The 19,307-nt window shown below is 53.3% G+C and overlaps 6 protein-coding genes across 6 annotated transcripts; 3 read left to right on the forward strand and 3 right to left on the reverse strand.

Annotated features, from left to right (window-relative positions):
* Positions 1-1,974: 1,974 nt before the first annotated feature.
* On the forward strand, positions 1,975-4,502 carry BDP55DRAFT_339690 (WD40-repeat-containing domain protein). The gene is made up of 5 exons (XM_060566908.1): positions 1,975-2,202; positions 2,284-2,386; positions 2,453-2,686; positions 2,745-3,831; positions 3,885-4,502. Exons 1-5 carry the CDS (start codon positions 2,083-2,085, stop codon positions 4,495-4,497), a joined length of 2,157 nt encoding a protein of 718 aa, XP_060433819.1. The 5' UTR covers positions 1,975-2,082; the 3' UTR covers positions 4,498-4,502.
* Positions 4,503-5,892: 1,390 nt separating this feature from the next.
* Positions 5,893-7,088, forward strand: BDP55DRAFT_649748 (uncharacterized protein). Its single transcript, XM_060573929.1, has one exon. The coding sequence runs from the start codon at positions 5,978-5,980 to the stop codon at positions 6,704-6,706; it is 729 nt and encodes a 242-aa protein (XP_060433820.1). The 5' UTR covers positions 5,893-5,977; the 3' UTR covers positions 6,707-7,088.
* A 107-nt stretch (positions 7,089-7,195) lies between these two features.
* BDP55DRAFT_339728 (ATPase) lies at positions 7,196-10,303 on the reverse strand. The gene is made up of 4 exons (XM_060566909.1): positions 9,850-10,303; positions 9,619-9,787; positions 8,603-9,564; positions 7,196-8,547 (listed from the first exon to the last, which is right to left on the reverse strand). Exons 1-4 carry the CDS (start codon positions 9,868-9,870, stop codon positions 7,291-7,293), a joined length of 2,409 nt encoding a protein of 802 aa, XP_060433821.1. The 5' UTR covers positions 9,871-10,303; the 3' UTR covers positions 7,196-7,290.
* Positions 10,304-10,737: 434 nt separating this feature from the next.
* Positions 10,738-12,280, reverse strand: BDP55DRAFT_724715 (autophagy protein Apg6; the record flags this gene model as incomplete). The annotated part of the gene is made up of 2 exons (XM_060578924.1): positions 10,738-12,137; positions 12,196-12,280. The coding sequence occupies 2 exons, from the start codon at positions 12,278-12,280 to the stop codon at positions 10,738-10,740; spliced, it is 1,485 nt and encodes a 494-aa protein (XP_060433822.1).
* Positions 12,281-12,886: 606 nt separating this feature from the next.
* BDP55DRAFT_649752 (uncharacterized protein) lies at positions 12,887-16,473 on the forward strand. Its single transcript, XM_060573930.1, is given in 2 exon segments — positions 12,887-15,359; positions 15,372-16,473. 2 exon segments carry the CDS (start codon positions 13,054-13,056, stop codon positions 16,354-16,356), a joined length of 3,291 nt encoding a protein of 1,096 aa, XP_060433823.1. The 5' UTR covers positions 12,887-13,053; the 3' UTR covers positions 16,357-16,473.
* A 514-nt stretch (positions 16,474-16,987) lies between these two features.
* BDP55DRAFT_339772 (casein kinase II subunit alpha) lies at positions 16,988-18,739 on the reverse strand. Its single transcript, XM_060566910.1, has 6 exons — positions 18,482-18,739; positions 18,302-18,343; positions 17,995-18,173; positions 17,732-17,926; positions 17,257-17,676; positions 16,988-17,198 (listed from the first exon to the last, which is right to left on the reverse strand). The coding sequence occupies exons 1-6, from the start codon at positions 18,552-18,554 to the stop codon at positions 17,082-17,084; spliced, it is 1,026 nt and encodes a 341-aa protein (XP_060433824.1). The 5' UTR covers positions 18,555-18,739; the 3' UTR covers positions 16,988-17,081.
* Between the last annotated feature and the right edge of the window lie 568 nt (positions 18,740-19,307).

Below are 19,307 nucleotides of genomic sequence, written 5' to 3' on the forward strand. Positions count from 1 at the left end.
AAGTGTTCTTCCCTGAATCGGGGTTTGAAAGAGCGAGTGATTCACGATGCGTTGGGGGCACTGGGAAAATTGTCAAAAGCCATCCATGAAGTAAAAGATGCCAAATTGAAGCTCTTCAACGTAACCAATGGCGGCAACAAAAAACTGGCAAAATGCATGTTCTAGAAATGAGGCCCTTTCGTTACGCTGAAGCAGGAACGTAGAAAAGCCAAGCGATGCGCTCGAGAGTTTCCATGGGGCTCGAAGACGGAGACAAAGTGGAAATTCCCAATGAGCCAATTTGCATTAGGCGTGCATTCATTGGCGGTGGGGGCCTCAGCCCTGTGTGCACTGGTGCAGCAGAACCTGGAACTCACCAGACGTCTAGGGCACGAGTGTCGGCCGGCATGAGGCTCAAGGGCAGAATTGCAATTGTTAATGTTCTTCTAGGGTTACATAAATGTAAATATCTTGGCTGTACAATGACGGGTTACGAGTAAGGTATGTCGAGTTTCTTCAGCCAAGACTGATTTGTTTCACGAGAAGTTGAACTGTGCTGCTCATAGTAGGAAATTGGAAGTTTGCAAGTGGTGGCAGCAGCAGAGTTGAAACCAGAGGGAATTGGCGGGGTTAACAGGGGAGAGTGTCAACAAAGTCCCCGTAAGCTTGAATCAGAGAACCATCTCTCGTTGGAATCTGGGAGAAAAGTCCCTTCGTTTCGAGGTGTTGCGCCGATTGCTTCAAACCAGCCCACGAGTGCGTCGATCCTCCCAACACCTTGCAGCGCATGAGGCTCCAACCAATCAAAAGTGGTGGAATCGAATGCGATAAGCTCTGCGCCCTGTGTGATGAGTCCAGGTCGGTCTGCTGATGAAAGACGGCTATTCCCCGGTAACGAGACTAAAAGGTTGGCAGCCTGATTTGACTCTGCGCAATTTGGGAACGATGTTTGCTTCAAACGCATCCTTTGCTCTGATAATAGTATATGGATGACCAAAAGCAGAAAAAAAGAAGAAGAAAAGATTCACGCTCTGTTCAAAATCCAAAGACCCAGTCAAAGGCATCTTGGGAAACGGCTGTAGCCAATCAGACGCGGCTACACGTACCAAATAGTGGGTTGCTCCTCCGAAGACTTTCTCTGACGGAGCTGTCTGATTGGCCACAGCAACATCCCGGGCGCCTTACGGCGAGCATTTTCCCTGTCGTTTCCCTGCTCACGGCTGTTCTCCTCGATTTTCTCGAGATGCAGTGCCCGCTAGGGTGCTAAGTAAGCTAGAATGATGCCGATGCTGGGCGCTGCAGCTGCGACAGGCTCTGCAGGTCTGGTTGCTGTAGCGGCTGGAGCAGCCTACCACACCACCCAAGGTACAGTCAAACCTTGGGGGGGTTTTTGGTGGTGGAACACTCCAGCCCGGTATCCGTACAGGCTGACAAGCCGCAATTGCAACAACAATGGGTGCCACGGGAACTCCAGCTCCTTCCTGTCCTTGCAACAGCGCGTGCGGTGGAGGCGTCTGAGCTCCTGCAAGCCGAACCAAACCATACACCAAACTCCACCCTGCCCTGCTCGGGAACGACCTTTCATCCATTCTTGCGCCCTCGTGACAATTCCCTGCCAAGTTTAATTGATTTCCCATTTTCGCTTTTTCCTTCTTTATCCTTCCTCTCTATCCGTACAATTCCAAAAAATACAAGTCCTCGTGTGTCGTTCCACGCGGTACTAAACGTCCTGTCAATCCAACCCTCCCGATCCGCCCATTGAGCTTTCCCGCTAAGCAGCTGCGAAATCGACGCTGCTGCAAGAGCTGTTGCCCATCGACCAATCTCCCGAGCTGCTGTTGCCGAGCTAAGGAGAAGCTCGACCTCCTCAGCCTGCCCGCCCCTCATCCAACCTCATCCCACCGCGAGCGCCGCACGAAGCTTCCCGACTCGAATCGACGATTGCATTTTACTCGCCGATAAGGTCCTCAGAAACGTCCAGCACGGCCCGTATTCCATCCTACAAACCATTCATCGTACGAGCGCCCATCATCACCAACCCGCCCTACGACCACCCACGATCCCGCACATGTCTCGAGACGGCCGTATACACAACCAGTCACGATGAAGAGCACGCCGCTTATCATCAATTGGCACGACCAGAATGCCCCCGTCTACTCGGCCCATTTCGAGCCCAACGGCAAGGGCCGACTAGCTACGGCTGGAGGAGACAATAACGTGAGAGTACGTCAGACACCTGATCTGGCGAGCATGCTACCTGGTTCCACGCGTGACCCTGCGCTGCGATGCTGACAAGAACTCCAGCTTTGGAAGGTAGACAGCGACGGAGAAGATCGGAAGGTCGACTACTTGTCAACCTTGAGCAAGCATACGCAGGCAGTTAATGTTGTTCGATGGGCCCCCAAAGGTCAGAATCCAATTTCCAGACAGATGCCTCATCCTGCATTCGCTGACTTTTTTTTTTCTCGTGCAGGCGAAATCCTCGCTTCCGCCGGCGACGACGGCAATGTCATCATATGGGTCATGTCCGAACACAGCGGTCCTGCCTTTGGCAACGAGGGCCTCGAGGATAAGGAGACCTGGAGAACCAAGCACATGTGTCGATCTAGCGGATCCGAAATTTATGACCTTGCCTGGTCTCCTGATAGCTCCTATTTCATCATTGGGAGCATGGACAACATTGCTCGAATCTACAATGCCAGCTCTGGTATGTTTCCCCTCTCGCTAGTGATGGCATATCATACACTCATATCTAACAAAGACAGGTACTCTTGTGCGCCAGATTGCCGAGCATAGTCATTACGTCCAAGGTGTTGCGTGGGATCCTTTGAACGAGTACATTGCAACCCAATCCTCCGATCGATCCGTCCACATCTATACGTTGAAGAATAAGGATGGCCAGCACACACTGAGCGGCAACCACGACGACAAGCCCTCCAAGATCGCAAGCCATAACAAGAGTGACTTGCCGCCGCGCCGCATATCCTCTAGCAGCCCTGCACCTCCTGACTTCGGCATGAGGACCCACCTTACTGTTGAACAGGCCATAGGATCCCCGGTCCCCTCCGCCCCCGGAACTCCTACCTCAATTGCATTGCCGATGAATCCTCCCAGTGTGATTAGCCACAGCAGGAGGTCGTCGTTCTCATCTAGACGATCTCCGTCTCCGGCTCCATCAATGCCGCTGCCAGCTGTCATGTCCATGGAGCCATCGCCAAAGCCTCACCCCTCTGGCGGCCTTGGCATGAAGAACTCGACGCTCTACGCCAATGAGACTCTCACATCCTTCTTCCGACGCTTGACTTTCACCCCAGATGGCAGTCTTCTACTTACTCCAGCTGGCCAATACCAAACTCAACACAGTTCAGAAGGAAATGCGAAGCCAACATTTGAGGTCACCAACACTGTCTACATTTACACGAGAGGCGGCATCAACAAGGCGCCGATTGCGCACTTGCCTGGTCACAAGAAGCCTTCTGTTGTGGTCAAGTGCTCACCAATCTTTTACTCGTTGCGGACATCACCTCCTGTGACTAAGCACATCACCATCGATACATCATCCTCTGAAGACCCCATTCCGGCACTACCTGAACCAGTCTCGAAGCCGATGACAGCTAGTTCGGTCATGGACCCGCCTCCGCCGCCAACCTCAGTCCCCGAGTCCAGTTCTACACCCAACAAGGCCGACTCTAGCGCCTCTACCCCTGGCCCCAAGGCAGCCTTTGCCCTGCCTTACAGAATGATCTACGCTGTCGCGACTCAAGACGCCGTTCTTCTTTACGATTCTCAGCAGCAGACACCTATCTGCATCGTCAGCAATCTTCATTGCGCGACTTTCACTGACCTGGCTTGGTGAGTAATATGTGCTGCAGCTTGAGTTGAGACGAAGCTAACTATGTGTATAGGTCAAGCGATGGTCTTACTCTTTTGGTTTCATCATCCGATGGATTTTGTTCTACCTTATCTTTCTCGCCCGGTGAGCTCGGCCAGATCTACCAAGGGGATCTGCCCACTGCCAAGAACCCGACTGCTGGAAGCACAGGAGCGAGTACGTCGAATCAAACCACTCCGGTCCCGGCTCCCAGCTCAGCATTCGCCCCTCCATCTCCATTTCCAAATGGCTCGGGACACCATCACCGAAACTCGGCGAGCTCTTTTACAGCCCCGTCGCCGCCACCTGCTGGATTCGTCAATCAGCGGCCTCAATCGCCTGCTCGATCAAACTCTACCTCGTCTGTGGCGACTCAGTCATCGAATGTGGTGACGAACCCCTCGTTGATTGTGGGCAGTGTGCCCGGTATAGCGGTTGCCAACTCCACCAAGGTCACGGGCGTCCCCATCACTACGCCGCCAGAGACGCCGAGGACCAATGCTACCACGAACCCGACTCCTGCTGCATCGACTACCGGTCCAGCAACAAGCGGAACAAAACGTGACGTAAGCGAGGGTGAGAAGGAAGAGGGCAGCGAGCCCAAGAAGAGACGAATCGCGCCCACCCTGGTGGAGCAGAAGCCGTAGAGGGTACCAGCTACTGTAAGAGTGTTCGAATCTTGTCTTGTACAATGAAACATGGGGAAAAGCGTTGCTTAGTTGGAACACATGGGAATGAAGCAAATAGTGCGAGCTTTGATGGGCGGTGCAAGCCTTGAAAGGTTGGAACAGAGGTAACGGAAACTCGCGCGAAGGTTGCACTCGCGAACGAATTTGCTTGCATGGCATGGCGTTGTAAGGGTATAACAAGGGCTATGTGGCGATATCTCTATAGTCATTTGAATGAGGCGCCCCATTCATATGGTTTCTGTCTGGCAGGTTTTGTGATTATTTCGATGATGGCGGTACCTTTGTAGATCTGGGGACGGCCCGGGAATGATTGTGACATGCCGGGTGCTGACGGAAGCAAGTGGGGTCCGTGCAACGACATGCCAACTTTCGGTGGTCAATGTCACTTTAGACAACACCACGGTAGTCATGTTACAGGCCTTTAAAAGTCGACAACTTTCTGTCAACGTTGTGAAAATGTCTTGATAGTCTTTTGGATACCCCTTTATTCATTTTGACCAGACTATAATCTTTTTGGGGGGCGGTGTTGAGTTGCCCCGCCTACTAAATGTTTCATAAACGCCTTTAATCAAACCACGGTAGGCAGACCATGGGGTCGAAACGACCGCCGAGTCTGGGGTTCATTGAGAATCCTTTTATCAAGAAACGCAACTTGGAATGGAGACTTGATGTGCCAGGGGGTGCAAAGGTCGATGAGAGCGGAGAGGGAGATCAGAAGAGAGAGAAGGAGGAGGAGGAGGAGGAGGAGGAGGAGGAGGAGGAGGAGCATTCACTACGCAGTACGGCCAACAATGGGCAGAGTCGAGACCCAGTTGTATTGCAAGATTCACCACCACACGAGCCTGAGCCTGAAGCTCATCCAAGGCCAAAGCCAAAGCCCGAGACGACTAGTTTCTCAGCGGCATTGGAATCCGGCGCCATGACGCAACCTGACCCGGCAGCGCACTTCTTCACCCACCTGGCGCAGCATACCCTCGACCCTTACCCCTCGCACACACCACACCTCTCCGCAGGACCAGGCATCGGTGTCGACGGCAGTCGCGCTTCTTTCCGGGATCTCTTCCTCTCGCACGCCGGTTCGAAGCGGGGCGCGCACTTTGTGGTGCACCAGCACGACCACCCGATCGCGGGGGTGCATTATGATTTACGATTGCAGGTGAATGAGACGAGCAGTGTGAGTTGGGCGGTGATGTACGGGTTACCCGGGGACGCGAACTCTACGAGGTTGAATCGGAATGCGACGGAGACGAGGGTGCATTGTCTTTGGAATCATGTTGTTGAGGTGGGGAGTGGGGGGACGGGGAGTTTGGTTGTTTGGGATTGTGGGTGGTTTGAGGTTTTGGAGAGGGGAGGGGGGGATGGGCCGGTTATTGATCCTGATTCCGGGAAGGATGATGATGATGATGATGGGGGGGGTGCAAAGGATGAGGAGGGAGGTATGACGGAGCAGGAAAAGTTGGCGAGGGCGTTTGGGGAGAGGAAGATTCGGGTTAGGTTGCATGGGAGCCGGCTTCCTGAGAGGTATGTGTTGAATCTGAGGCTTACCAAGGGGGAGGACGCGGAGGGGAGGCGGAAGAGCACGAGGTCGCTTGGGAGGCCTGTGAGGAAGAAGAGGCGGGGTGGTGGGAAGCAGACGAAGAAGAAGGAAGTTGTTGAGACTAGTTCTGACGGGGAGTCTGGTGATGAGGGGGGTGTTAATGGGGATGGGGATGTCGTCCCTGATCCGCTTGACGGCGACGGTGGTGTTGGTGAGGGAGAGGAAAAGAAGTTATCGGCTATGGAGAGGGAGATTCGGGAGGTGGAGGACGAGTTTGTTAGGAGGACGAATGCGTATCGGGGCGCGGAGAATAGTGTCGGGAGTGTGTATCAGCGGCGGTGGTACCTTTCGCTTGATCGGGAGGCGTGTGGGTTTGAGAGGAGAGGTGTTGGGAGGAAGAGGGTCTGGGTTTTGAAGGATAGTGGCGACGTAGCTGGTGGTAAAGGAAACAATGAGGGCGGCAATGTTGGTGAGGTTGACGATAGCGGGAGGCTGAGATTTCCGTTCTACGTTCGGGGTCCTGACGTCGAGAGGAGTGTAGTGACGGGTCGGAGGGGAGATGAGGTTTTGCGAGACGGCGGTGTTGAGGGGTTTGTGAGGAGGAAGGGGTGGAGGCCTGTTTTGAACTGAAATACCTGAGTCCATTCAAGGTAGTTCACGGCTTGAGACTTGGAAATGAAGATTGGTGCTGGCGGGTATGGATTTCGGAAGGTGAGCGAGGAGGAGTGAGCGGAATTCTAATGGGATGGCACCGGGTCACTTCGCCCAAAGCTAAGACTTCCCACGCAAAATGATACTGCATGCAGGTCCTTGGATCCGTAGTTTGATTGGATTCAAGTAGCCCAAGGCCCAAAGTGGTGGGTATGAGGCGCGCTGATGAGGTTTAAGGTAAAGAATCCCGGCATAGGGGTTGAGATTTCACACGGACTTTGATGGAAATTTACAACGGGAAACCGGTCCAGAAATAGTAAATAGCATGACATCACATGGTGAAGAGGGAGCAAAGCTAAGAGTTCTTTAGTCATGTAGGTCTTTTGTTAATTTCTCGGTACTCTCGGATTCGTCAAATTGCTCCAATTCTGACGTCCAGCGTTTATTCCAATCTTGTCATCAACTTCGTGAAAAATTAAACCGCGAGGCAAAAGTCCAACCGACACTAGTAAGAAAAAGCTGCTCAACGACCCATTCCTATCAGGAGGCTCTCAAACGGAAGCTCAGTCAGAGTAGATATCGCCCTCTTCTCCCTCGCTCTCGCAGATCTCGCTCTCTCCGTCATAGACACTCCCACTACGAAGGTAGTCCCTGAAGCCGCGGCTCATCTTGACCACAGCCCGCAGGTGCTTATCCGTAACAGTGATCCGTTCGGTACCTTCCTCTGCAGCATCGCTCTCGGCGAGCGCCAGCGCCGTCTGAAGAGCATTGCGGATCTCGCGCCCGTTCCACCGCAGAGCGCGCACGTCGCGCGAATCGTAGGCGTACTCACGCGTAGCGACGGCAACCCGCACGCGACCATGTGAGTCCCTATCGAGGCGCTCAAAGTTGTTGGCCCAGATACGTTCGCGGTCAACGTCCGTCAGGTTCTTGTAGTGCAGCGCCACGTGGATGCGGGAGGTAAAGGCCGCGTCGAACGCCTGGACGCGGTTGGTGGTCAGGAAGAGCACTCCACGGTAGTACTCGAGCGCGCGGAGGAATACGGAGACGAGACCGTTGCGGGCAATGTCCTTTGCGCGGCGGCGCTCGAGGTAGACGTCCGCCTCGTCGAGGAGGACGAGGGCGCCGAAGCGCTGGCCCAGCTCGAGGAAGTAGGAGAGGTTGTGCTCCACACTGTGCGAATTCACGCTGAGGTCGCCCGAGGTGAGGGAGATGAGGGGCCGGTTGGTCAGCTCTGCGACGCACTCGGCGGTGCAGGTCTTGCCGACACCCGGGGCCCCATGGAGGAGGAAGATGCGGCCTTCGCCCTTGTTCTTGATGAAGTCGTTGGCCCAGGGTGAGACTTTGCCGGATTCGGCTGCCGCGAATTTGCCGATGAGGGCCTTGACTGTCATCTTGATCTCGTCGTCGAGGACGAGGTACTTGAAGGCTTCACGGTCCGTTATGACGGGTTTCACATGGTCGAGGTTCAAGTGACCCCAACGGCGGTCGCCGAGAAGGAAGGCTGGGATGATGTTGGTGCAGGCAATGTAGAAGATGTCAGAGGTAGGGGCCGGCGACGTCAGAGGGTTGATGTCGTCGAAGCCTGCGAAGGGTGACAAGTCGGTGCGATCGGTTTCCTTGGCGCATTCCTGGCAGCCGCAACGTGGAAGGAAATGTGGGAGATGGTCTTGGGCAGGCGGTGGTCCATGATGTTGGCCAGGCATCATGCCTGGAGGTACCACTTGACGCGGCGGGCCCGGGGGGCCGTTCCGATTCTCTGGTGCGCGAAAGTTGAAACGACCAAAGCCCTCGGCATCGCAGATCACTCGCCCCGTCATCTGTTGGAGGTTTAGCTGCTGTCAATCGTAAACAGGATCAGGGAAGAAGACTCACATAACCCGATGGGCCACGGCTGAAGATTGGGCCCGAGTGAGATCCAGGTTGAGCCTGTACAAGCATTCCGTCATACTCCATATAGGTTGGGCGCTGAAGAAGCTCCCAGTACAGCTTGCCAAGTCTCAACTGCTTCTGAAGCATTGCTTGCGGGTCATTCTGGAAGAAGAAGGCTGGAATAATCTTCAGCGAAGGGATGATCTGCTCGCCGGTCCACGAAGGGATGGTGAACTGGGACATCTTTCGATTCATACGGTTGTGGCCCATCTCGAGAACCCAGGCAACAACCTGCAAGTGGCGACTGTTGCGTCCGGTCGGAGAGATGTCCTGATAAGTGCTGCTAATGACGTGGGGCTCCCAGAGGTCATCATGGTTCACGTAGATGACCTCGCCTGGCTTGAGGGCCATCCAATAGTTCTGGAAGGTCGCAACTGGGACATTGCGACGGTGACGTTCCTCTTCAGCCCGAATGGAGTCTCCGACAGCCTGGTCGATGAAATCCAAAAGAACATCAATATGGTTCGCCGTCAGACGAGCGTACTCCGTGGAGTGGCCAGCAGGCTGGTGGAATCTGTACTGCCTGAGGGCGTTGAGATGATGTACGATGACGCGGTAAGGAGCGTCAATGGCCACCGTATCTCCTAGAAGATTGACGTGCGGATAATATGCTACAACCGCCCTCAATGCGTTGATGAGGTGCGGCGAGTGGATGATCATCTGTGTGCGCTCAATCTTCCCGGCCTTCGCGCGCTCATCATCCTCGCTGTCTGAAGATGCCGAAGTGTAATCATCGTCGGGATAGGTAATGTGCGGAGAGCTACGACGACGCACACGTCTGATCTTGGCATTGGTGTTGACTTTTGTCACGATCTCGAGCACGGAATTGACAGTCCGCTGAGTGGTCTCGCCATCCTTCTTCCCGTAGTCGGGGATCTCCTTGAATGGATTGCTGCTCTCCCGGCCTGGTCATGTTAACAGAGCGCAGCGGGGAAGGGGGATCATTGTTGTTGGCTTACTGTCGATGACCTTGCCACCGATGCCCAAGTATTGCAGAACGTATAGGATGTCTGACGGTGTCTCCTCTTCCAGACGTTCCCTGGCTACCAGAGCCTGGCTTTTCTTGGCGGCGCGCCTGTAGTCAACTTCCTCGAAACTGACGGTAGAGCCGGTTTCATCGTCAATGGTCTAGATCTTGTTAGCTCGTTTGTGCAAAGAACTGAGAAGGGGAAATCTTGCAGCAATCTTACATTGTCTGCCTGGCCGCCCATGATGGAAGTTGTACTTCAGGTGAGAGTCTTGATGTTACACGGCAAGTCGTAGGATGAGAGTAAAGAGAGACAGGCTAACAGATGACGCCAGACACAACGGAAGTCAATTTTATGTGGACTAAACGATTCTTTTAACCCCCGCGACTCTTTGCGGCTCTCGGAATCATCGGCGGGCGGCAGCAGGCAGGCTGAGCAGCCAATGGAACCTGGGTTTGCCTGCCAGGTCATGGTGCAGCAGCAGATAAGGCGAGAATTCACCCCGCATCTAGGCAAGTAACATGGTCGCAAAATGATTGATTGGTAGCTTGAAAAGACCAGTGCATTAGGCTTGCATGGGTGCGTTGCGTGGTGTAAGACAATTGAGGCAGCCGAGCAGCTTATGTTTCGTGAGGACGCCTTGCTGCCTGGTTGGCCGCGGACTGCCGCCAACAAGCGTCAACCTTGAACCAAGGCTGACTTGGCCAGCTGCATGCAGTCAGATTGCGACGTGGGGATATTCGCCATTTCGTCACGTAGTTTAAGTCGTCTTCCGAAAAAGTGCACCCCAAGTCTCATCGCGAAATCAATGCCAAGTAGTTATGAAATGTCTGTGCTACATACTAGGTAGGTCAAACTCGAGCCTACGCTGTTGAGATGTCGGCGGCGGTAAACGGGTCCCCTTGCATCACTGACGCGATTGTTTCCGAGCATCTGAAAGCAATGCCCCAATATTGAGCTGTAAATAGAGAATGCACTGCTTCTTGTGACTTATGGTTCATAGTAATACACCGTGAACTCCAAATGATACGCTTGATCTATACCTGCCAAGAAAGCCCCTTAACTCCATGACCCGATTACTGCCTTAAAGGCGTCGATTTTGTGCAATAATTATTGATTATTTGCAGCCCTCGCGCTCGTGTTCACGTTACTCGCGTGCGCAAGCAGGAACTTGCAGCACGTAAGGGTGAGCTTGCACGCCTTCGTCCACCCATCGTCTTGAGCAATGCCGAGCTTGATGCTCACATCCATGATCTTGTCGCCCTCAATCTTATAGGGAAGGCTAAGTGGATGGCCATCAGCTGCCGTCTGTCGATGCACGAAAGCACCAAGCTGCCGCACGAGCTCAAGGAATGCAACCATCGCATTATCAAATTTACGGTGCATGAAGGTCAATCCCAGAGGTAGATCTCCATTAGAGAAAAGCTCCAGGACGTGCTTCTTCGGAGCTGGCGGTGGTGCGTTTCGATGCGATCCTAAGCGACTGGCTGTTGGCGATGGGAGCTCATACCGAATGATCTTTGAAGTGTTTCCCATGGGCTGCGGCTCAAACCCGTCGAATTTGTAGCCCAGCTTGTCGGCAACTGTGACTAGCAGAAGAAGGGCGTGGCCCCATGCTGCATTGATCTCGGGCCAGTCAACCGGCTTGTTCGACAGTCGGCCAAGACGTAGCCCGTTGATAGTAGCAAACGTGCCGTCGTGGCTGATGCAGAATGTGTCGTTGTATACGTTCGATCGTTGCAGCTTCTCCAACAGCTGAGCATCGTTGTCGAACCTGGAGTTCGTGCTGTCGCGCTCGTTTTGGAAGTCGGCAAGCTTGGTAGCAAAGGTGTTGCGCTCGCGCCAGAACTGCTCTTCCTCGTGGTCAAGCTGCTGGGATTCCTCCTCTAGAGCAATTATTTCCGCGTCCACGGATGCCTTTTCCTCCTCTAAGCGTAACAACTCAGCCATGGCGTCTGTCTCCGCCTGCTTTGCCTTCTTCAGAGCTTCCTCTTGTGCTTTGACATCCTCCTCGTTCGGCTGGTCGCTCTGCACTTGTTTCAGGAAGCCAACGTAGGCATCGCGCTCCCTCGCCGCAGCCTCTAGCTTTTTCTGAAGGCCTTCTACGAGCATATCAGTACACTCAACGCAGATAGGATGGTCGATATCGGATCGCGCGGAGAGGATCTCGAACAGCTTGTTGATCCGCTCTATCTCGTGCGCCTTGCTACCGCCACGCTGATCATCAGGAATCTTCTGTCCGCCTTTGTTCCCCCTATTTGTTTTCGTGTTCGATAGCAGTGGTTCGGGTCGCGAGAGCACCGGTTGGGCGACTTGTGATTCGGTAAGATAGATGAAGGACATGGTCGAATCTCGTTGCGCCGAATTCGATGGCCCGCTGCTATGACGCTTGAAGGTAGCAGAAGCTGCATTTTGCGAGACCTTGTCATAGAGCACCTTTCTTTGGCCATCTTGCGGGTGATATGGCCGTGATGAAGGCGTCTTCTTGGGTGACTGTTGTGAGGAAGAGGCTGGTTCGGTTAGCTGCCTTGCGCGCGCCGTTTCGGATTGGGGGAAGCTTATGCTGACCGACGAGAAGATCGTATGCCGCAGGATTCAATTCTTCAAGGGAACTATCCAGTTTGAGCGGCGTGCGGCACTTTTGGCAAATCATTTTGCTTTGTCGCGCATGCTTGCAAGTTGCGAAATGAAGGGTTGAAGGTTGTAGAGGGAGGTCTTGTGATGTCACCTAAACCGCTGTGGAGGTACCAGCGGATGTCCTGCAGACGCTAGATTCACCCCCAGGGTGTCATCGCCACCTTTGCTGATAACCTGATGAGACTCTGGTTATGTTCCAATTTCTGCTCACTTTGATTCAACCTAGACTCTCCAATATGTTTCTACATGTTTCGGTAAAGTCTCATGATTAATCGACGACATTCTGGACATTACAAGGACAACTGAGGATGTGGCACAGGTTAGGCGGTCCCTTTAGATACCTGCGAACCTCACCCTCCAATTTTGTATGTTGACACACAAATGTCATTATTCAGCAAAACCAAACCGTGTTGATCCTTAACCTCATGCATCAAAGTCTATACTAAATAACAAATTATAAATTTACCCAGAACTTGCTAGAGCCCAAAAGCTGAGGAAACTCGCCTCGCGGTATCACGGATCAGGTGTCGTTCGCTCAGTGTAGCGTCGTTGGTGCCTCTGGCAACCGCAGCACCCCCACTTGGCCCGTGCTTTCCACTTTACGCGAGAAATTGAAGCGTCCGTGCACCGCGTCGAAGCGCGTCTTCCCTCGCCGAGTTCATCAAATGCCTTGACGACGCTCATTCAGACCTCATCATTGCCGTTCCGTTATCCACTCTCATTGGTGTCTAAGCCACCGCCTTCTCCAACCGGCATGTTCTCAGGGGTTTGAGGTTTCTTCCCGGCAATATGGAACCGTCCACAAAGAGGCCAAGGCTCGGTCAACAGTCGAAAGAAGACGAAGATGATGAACTCAACTATGAGCCCGAGGAGGTGTCTCAGATGCGGGATCCCGGCTTTCGCTTCGAGCAGTCCCGTGCCTTTGCCGCCTTCAAGCTGAAATCGACATTTGAGCACATCTTCCAAAAGTACGAAAAGGACTTCACTGGTATCGGTGATGAGATCGACCTCAGGACCGGCAAGATCATTACGAACAACGGCCACTTGGCTGGCATGAGAAGCGAGAGAGACACTGGAATCCTCGAGGATGATGAAGAAGAAGACGAAGATGAGGGCGTACTCTTGGAGGAAGCATTTGCATCCGCCGACAATGAGGAGGACGACGGCTCGGGCGAGGATGGGACCACAGAAGCGTCAGACAATGAAGACGACGAAGAACGTATCTTACACGGCAAGAAGGATGAAGAATCTCACTCAGGGGCTCTCATAATCAAGCAAAAGGGCGAACTGCAGCGGCATCCAAACCGGTCAATCGCCCCTCCAGGTGAATCAATGCCAGGATCCGGCCAGCGGCTGTCCAGCCTTGCTCAACCACGCCAGCCAGGACTCAGCACTTTGAGTCCTTCTTCAAACGTGTGGGGACATGAACCAGAACCTGTCGATCCGACGTGGAGGGTCCCCGAGATTAGCAAGCCCAAATTTGGCGATGACCTGATGACGAGACTTTATGGTGCCAGATACCGCTTCCCCACCAGTCGCGGGTTCAAGTCTGTATGGTCTTCGCGGCGCGATACCGAAGAGGAGAAAGCATTGCCCGAACCTGCTCAGATCGACATGAAGCAGCTCATCCGCGCGAGAAACGAAGTCCCGAGGATGGCGAGACCAATGTCAACAAAGCTACTACAGGCATTTACCGACCAAGACGACGATAATGAAGACGACATTCTTGGGGTTGCCGTTGCAGACAAGGAACCTGGAGCTGTGAAGAAAACGTCGGGCAACACGAATATTACCTTGGAGGAGGTAGTAAGCACCATTGTCGAAGAGAACCGACAGGAAGCTGAACCATCTACCGGAATGGGACCATCACCCCCGAAACTCAACGTGTCAAAAGCCCTCTCAAGAGAGATTGGCTGGCTTAACCAGAATAAGACTTCTGTAAAAGAAGGCTCAAGACCGAGAAAACAACTCGTTCCGGCCAGAGTCATCAAACAAGCAGAACCCCCCAAAGAGACAGAAGCTACCAACCCGAGCCAATCAACCGAGAAACAAGCTCAACAACAGCCGTCAAATCTACTAACTGAAGTTGACGTTGAAGTTGAAATTGACCAGAGCTCGACTAGTTTTGTGACGGAACACGAGTTGCGGGGCAGACCAAAGCAGCGATTCGTCATCGAACTATTTTCCAAAATCCCCTCTCCAGAGGAGATCACATTAGTCGAAGATCCCGAAGATATGGACATATTTGAGTCGGATCACCAACATGAGGCGCTAACGCCTCAGCTTGCTAACTTGTTTGTGTCCGAGAACACTTCGAAAAGTCTTCTGATGGAGGATAGCCCTGAAGCCGACACGGTCAAGACGACTGCGCCAGTCGAAGCACCGACTCAGAAACCCGCTGAACCGCCAAAAGAAACGTTTGTCAGGCACAAGATCGACCCCTCGTACGACTTCTCTGATAACGAAGAAGGCATTCCTACAGCTCGCATTGGAAAGTTTCGCACCGAGGGGGAGACAATTACTGTTCCAGGCACGGTCGAGATGACGACTGGAATAGAGGCCATGTCCGAGCCTTCGGAAAGAATTTCCACTTCGGAGGACCGCCGGTCATGCCATATGGAGTCCAATGACGCACCCTCCACGGCCAGCGAGGCTTTGATAGAGCCTAGTGGTATCGATATCAAAATCTCTAAGCAGCAGGTCGAGGCGCTCCCAATAGTGAGTGAGCAACAGGGCATTATTCAACTGGAAGAAGCTGGCGAAGGGTCCACTGGGATTGGTACGAACTTCACGACCTTGTCAGCGGAAAGACTGCCTAAAATCAGTCAAGCCGAGGGGCATTCCCCCACAGAAACAGCGAATATGGTGGGTGTGGAGGCTGCTTCGCAAAATGAGGTCTCGGAGCTGCAGGAGCCGCAGGAGCCGCAGACTCCCGCGAGCTCAGAGCAGAATCAGTTTACAAAGGTCAATCAAGACGTAATTGAAGAAGCGATCTTGGAGGAGGCTCAAGAGATTCAGGAGCAAATCCACGAAGAGATCCAGGAACAGGCTCAGGAGGAGATCCAGGAGGAGACACAGGAGGACTTACAGGAGGACTTACAGGAGGACTTGCAGGAGGAGACTAACGAAGTTCCTCAAAGTGAGCCCGAAAAACCCCAACAAATGAAAGACATACAGCAAGACAAGGAGGAGGAAGTAATCGAGCCCTTTACAATCCCCCTTGGCCTTGGCGAGATCGACGAAACAAGCGCGCCCGAAACCGAATCCGAAGCCATGGAAATCGAGCTTCCCATCCTCTCACCACAACTAGGAGCAAGCCTCCTCGGGCCGCCCCTCCGAAGAGCCCGTCAATCATCGCCGACGAAACCCTCAGGAGTCGTCGATAAGACAGCCACATCACCCTTCAAACACATGCATCTCCAATCCAGCAGTCCTCTAAAGAAGTACTCAGTCTCCAAATTACCAGCCAAAAATAGCAAAGCGTCCAAGTCCCGCGCTCCCGCCACCTCAGAGCGCAAGATGAAACCAAAAAGCCGCAAGCCTGCGGCCTCAACGCTCAAAAAGTCAGAATCTCTCACGCCCCCTCCCGCCTCTGGTCCCTCGCCACATCACACACATAACCAAAAGCCCGTCCCCAGCACACCATCCTCATCAAGACACCAATTCCGACCCACAAAGGACTCAACCTCGAGGAAATCCTTCATTTCCCTCCTCTCCGACGATGAAGACGAACTCACGCTAGACCTCTTCAAAACCCGGACGACAGCTTCGAACGTTGGCGGCGGCTCATCGGCCATACGCAGACGAACGTCCTACACCCCGGTCCTCCTCGCCGGATCACACACCAAAATCACGACGCCCATGAAGCAGAGAAGCCCGCTTGTTCCCGGGAGCGGGAACGTAGGCGCGACTACAGGCACAGAGACCACTAGTGGCAAGAAGCGCAAGGCGGCGTGGGCGTTTGCCACGCCCACTAGAATTCACTTTGGCAGTCCGTCGGGCTCACTCGTGCAAACGCCAGGTGGGAATATGAGGCGGTGCGGTGAGAATGGATTCCGGTGCAACAGAGATTTCTGCTTCACTTGCCTGTGAGCTCGAGGAATCACAGCATACTTCAAGAGTGGTCTTGCCGCAGGGGCATTGAGGTTAATCTCTTGACACGCACAGATAGGGACAGAAGATAGGGTGGCACTTGACAGGCCTTGAGGTGAGGTCATGGAAGCGAAGTAGCTTCCTCATTAGTCGCTACATCAGATGAATACCAGAGAGCTTCTGTAAAGAAAATCATGAAAACCACGTTATGCAAAGTCATGGATGTTAAGAGGCAGTTGGAACGGAAGGGGCATGGACCTCGCAAACGCCTTATCCCCCGGTGTGGTGAATCCCGGATCCTTACGCAAGCCAAATTTCCTGTCGTCCACCACATTTCTCCATTCGTCCTCGCCGCTCCCCGCTTTGGTTGACGTTTGTACGCCCAAAATATTTGTGTAGACCACCTTTCGTGTCGTCGCCCGTGAACAGGTACCCATCTTGAAAAGTCATTTCGAATAATCATTCCATGTATTGAGACTGAGAGGGGTGAAAGGTCCGCTTCATGCTTTCTTGTCCCGTTGATCCGAGCCATGTTCATACCTAGAAGAAGGGACTTTAGTCTAGAACCCAGGCCGGCTTGTGGATGCAGAGTTCAGTCCCGGAGTGACCGCCTGCGCCGCCTGCAGTGTCATGTCTCTTGCGTACAGCCTATGTGCAGAGGGAAGATCCAAATTGTCGCGTGGGGTGTGAGTAGTTGCGAAACCAAGCTGGCCAACGACTAAGACTCAGTTGCTGCTTACACCCGAGGCCGTCTGATTGGCCAAGTGCTGCTTGAAAACCTCGGGATCCCGAACAGGGTTAAAATAAGGGTGAGCCTGGGCCTCCTTAGCAGTGAGGCGTTCCTACTTGCATGTCAGTATATCGTATCGCCACGCCTCGACTCGTATGGTGTAAATGTACCTGATGATCGTATCGAAGCAGCTTGTCCAGGAAATCGATGGCTTCATTACTGACGAAGCGCTGGTTTTCCGCGGTGACGAAAGAGTGCCAGGGCTTCTTCTGGAAACGACCGAGAATGTCGTCATACTGCGCGTCGAGTTCTATCTCGTACTTGTCGAGGTAGTCGAAGAGGTCGTCCGTACCGAGCACCTTCGCAATCTTGACAAGTTGGTCCGAGTTAGAGTTGCCGTGGAAGAACGGCTCCTTGCGGAAGATCATGGAGGCAAACATGGCGCCCAGACTCCACATGTCCAGGCTGTAGTCGTACTCCTGGAAGTCGACCAACAGCTCAGGACCCTTGAAGTATCTGGAGGCCACGCGCACATTGTACTCAGTTCCCTGATGGTAGAACTCGGCCAAACCCCAATCAATGAGTCGCAACTGCCCCAGTGTTAGTTTCAAGACCATAGTGAAATGCACCAAGCGAAACACGTGCCTTTCTGTTCTCATGATCGATCATAACGTTGTGAGGCTTGACGTCGCGGTGCATGATGCCCTTGCTGTGGCAGAAGTCGAGGGCCTTCAGCAGCTCGTTGATGTAGTAACGGACATCGAGATCGTTGAACTTGGGATAAAGGCTTCGGAAGTCGGTGTTATTGACATGCTCGAAGATAAGGGATGGCGTCTTGCTCTGTTCGAACATGCATCATTAGCCCGCTGACTTGGCAACTGATTTTACAGCAGGACGTATTCGCTTACCTGCGAATCTCTGACCACGTCAAGAAGAGCCACGACATTGGGACCTCCCGCCAAGTTTTGCAAGATCTTGATCTCACGCTTGATCTTCTTCTTCTTAACAGGCTTCAAGACCTTGATGACGCACTTCTGGTAGTTAACGACATTGATGCCCTCAAAGACCTCGGAGTATTTGCCGCGACCTGTTGTTGAAGACCTGTATCAGCCAAATATGCTTTCGTCGGTTCGACTCGTGCGCGCAGAGTGTGCGGCGATATGGCGCATGCGCGCGCGGCGCGGGGGCCACCCTCGGCGGAGGAACAAAACGTACCAATTTTCCTGACGACCTCGTAGTTCTCGAGGACACCCCAGCCTATTGATCGAAATGTTAGTGACTGTGAATCCGCAAAGGTGGGCAACGTATAGTAGCAATGGCGAATGCAGGTCGCATACGCCTAGTCGATCTCGGGGCGAGAGAGGCAGGGTGGGTAGCACGAGGTCGAAAACCTACTAATATTGACGGAATCGTAGTCCCAGTAGCTGCGGGGCATATTCTGGTTGACATCTGCGTAGACCCGCGCCATGTTGGGCGACTTTTTGCCTACGATCGTACGCAGGATTAAACAGGGACGGGGTGGTGATGTTGCGTGAGGTTGGATTTTGCGGCGGAGGCAGGACGAGGAGGAGGGGTCTCGGCGTGGCTGAGGTAGCCTGGCTGGACGTGGAGCGGGTGGTGGTGGTGGTGGGAGAACGGGGCAGGGAGTAAATCAAGGTGGGATGTCTAAAATCAGGCTTAGCGGTCTGGAGCCGTGATTGGCCGTCGACCGAAAAGGCGCCTTCCCGCTTATCGTCCGGGCCGCCCGATAAGACCAAGTGATCCGTGCACGCCCCTGCCGTCCAATCTTGGTGAATCGTAGTCACGATCTGAATCACGAGCTTCAACCAAAAGTTCCTTCAGCGCGATGGCTACAGTGATTCACAATAAGTCAGTCAAGCGCTCGATGGGACTCAAGATGTTCATATGGCAGACAGTAGCTGTCTATGGGGCAAGATAGTATCGAGAACGATGTTGTAAATGTGACTCGTGGATGAATTCAGAAACATCTCACTTGAACATCAAACAAACGTCGTGGGTGGCATGTATCATCGAGTTCAATGTCAATTGACAAATCCAAGGGTATCAGCAGTATTCGGTTCGGGAGACAAACGTGATCGGCAATTCCAGACACTCTGTATTCCTTTCCCCATACTCAAAAGTAATCATCAAAACGTTCCAGACCAACAGTAGCAAACAAGGGTATCATATCGCTCAATCCTCCGCAAGACCAAGATGTCCA

This window comes from Colletotrichum godetiae (assembly GCF_030913485.1).
Source record: "Colletotrichum godetiae strain CBS 193.32 chromosome Unknown BDP55scaffold_6, whole genome shotgun sequence".
In the NCBI taxonomy this organism is placed as follows: Eukaryota; Fungi; Ascomycota; class Sordariomycetes; order Glomerellales; family Glomerellaceae; genus Colletotrichum; species Colletotrichum godetiae.

Coding starts and splice junctions, on each gene's coding strand:
- BDP55DRAFT_339690 (XM_060566908.1), top strand. CDS start 2,083: ATGAAGAGCACGCCGCTTATCATCAATTGGCACGACCAGAATGCCCCC. Junction 2,203..2,283: donor GAGGAGACAATAACGTGAGA/GTACGTCAGACA, acceptor CAAGAACTCCAG/CTTTGGAAGGTAGACAGCGA. Junction 2,387..2,452: donor TGTTCGATGGGCCCCCAAAG/GTCAGAATCCAA, acceptor TTTCTCGTGCAG/GCGAAATCCTCGCTTCCGCC.
- BDP55DRAFT_649748 (XM_060573929.1), top strand. CDS start 5,978: ATGACGGAGCAGGAAAAGTTGGCGAGGGCGTTTGGGGAGAGGAAGATT.
- BDP55DRAFT_339728 (XM_060566909.1), bottom strand. CDS start 9,870: ATGGGCGGCCAGGCAGACAAT. Junction 9,788..9,849: donor TGGGCGGCCAGGCAGACAAT/GTAAGATTGCTG, acceptor AACAAGATCTAG/ACCATTGACGATGAAACCGG. Junction 8,548..8,602: donor GCCGTGGCCCATCGGGTTAT/GTGAGTCTTCTT, acceptor AACCTCCAACAG/ATGACGGGGCGAGTGATCTG.
- BDP55DRAFT_649752 (XM_060573930.1), top strand. CDS start 13,054: ATGGAACCGTCCACAAAGAGGCCAAGGCTCGGTCAACAGTCGAAAGAA.
- BDP55DRAFT_339772 (XM_060566910.1), bottom strand. CDS start 18,554: ATGGCGCGGGTCTACGCAGATGTCAACCAGAATATGCCCCGCAGCTAC. Junction 17,677..17,731: donor TCGATCATGAGAACAGAAAG/GCACGTGTTTCG, acceptor ACACTGGGGCAG/TTGCGACTCATTGATTGGGG. Junction 17,199..17,256: donor TGCTTCGATACGATCATCAG/GTACATTTACAC, acceptor ACATGCAAGTAG/GAACGCCTCACTGCTAAGGA.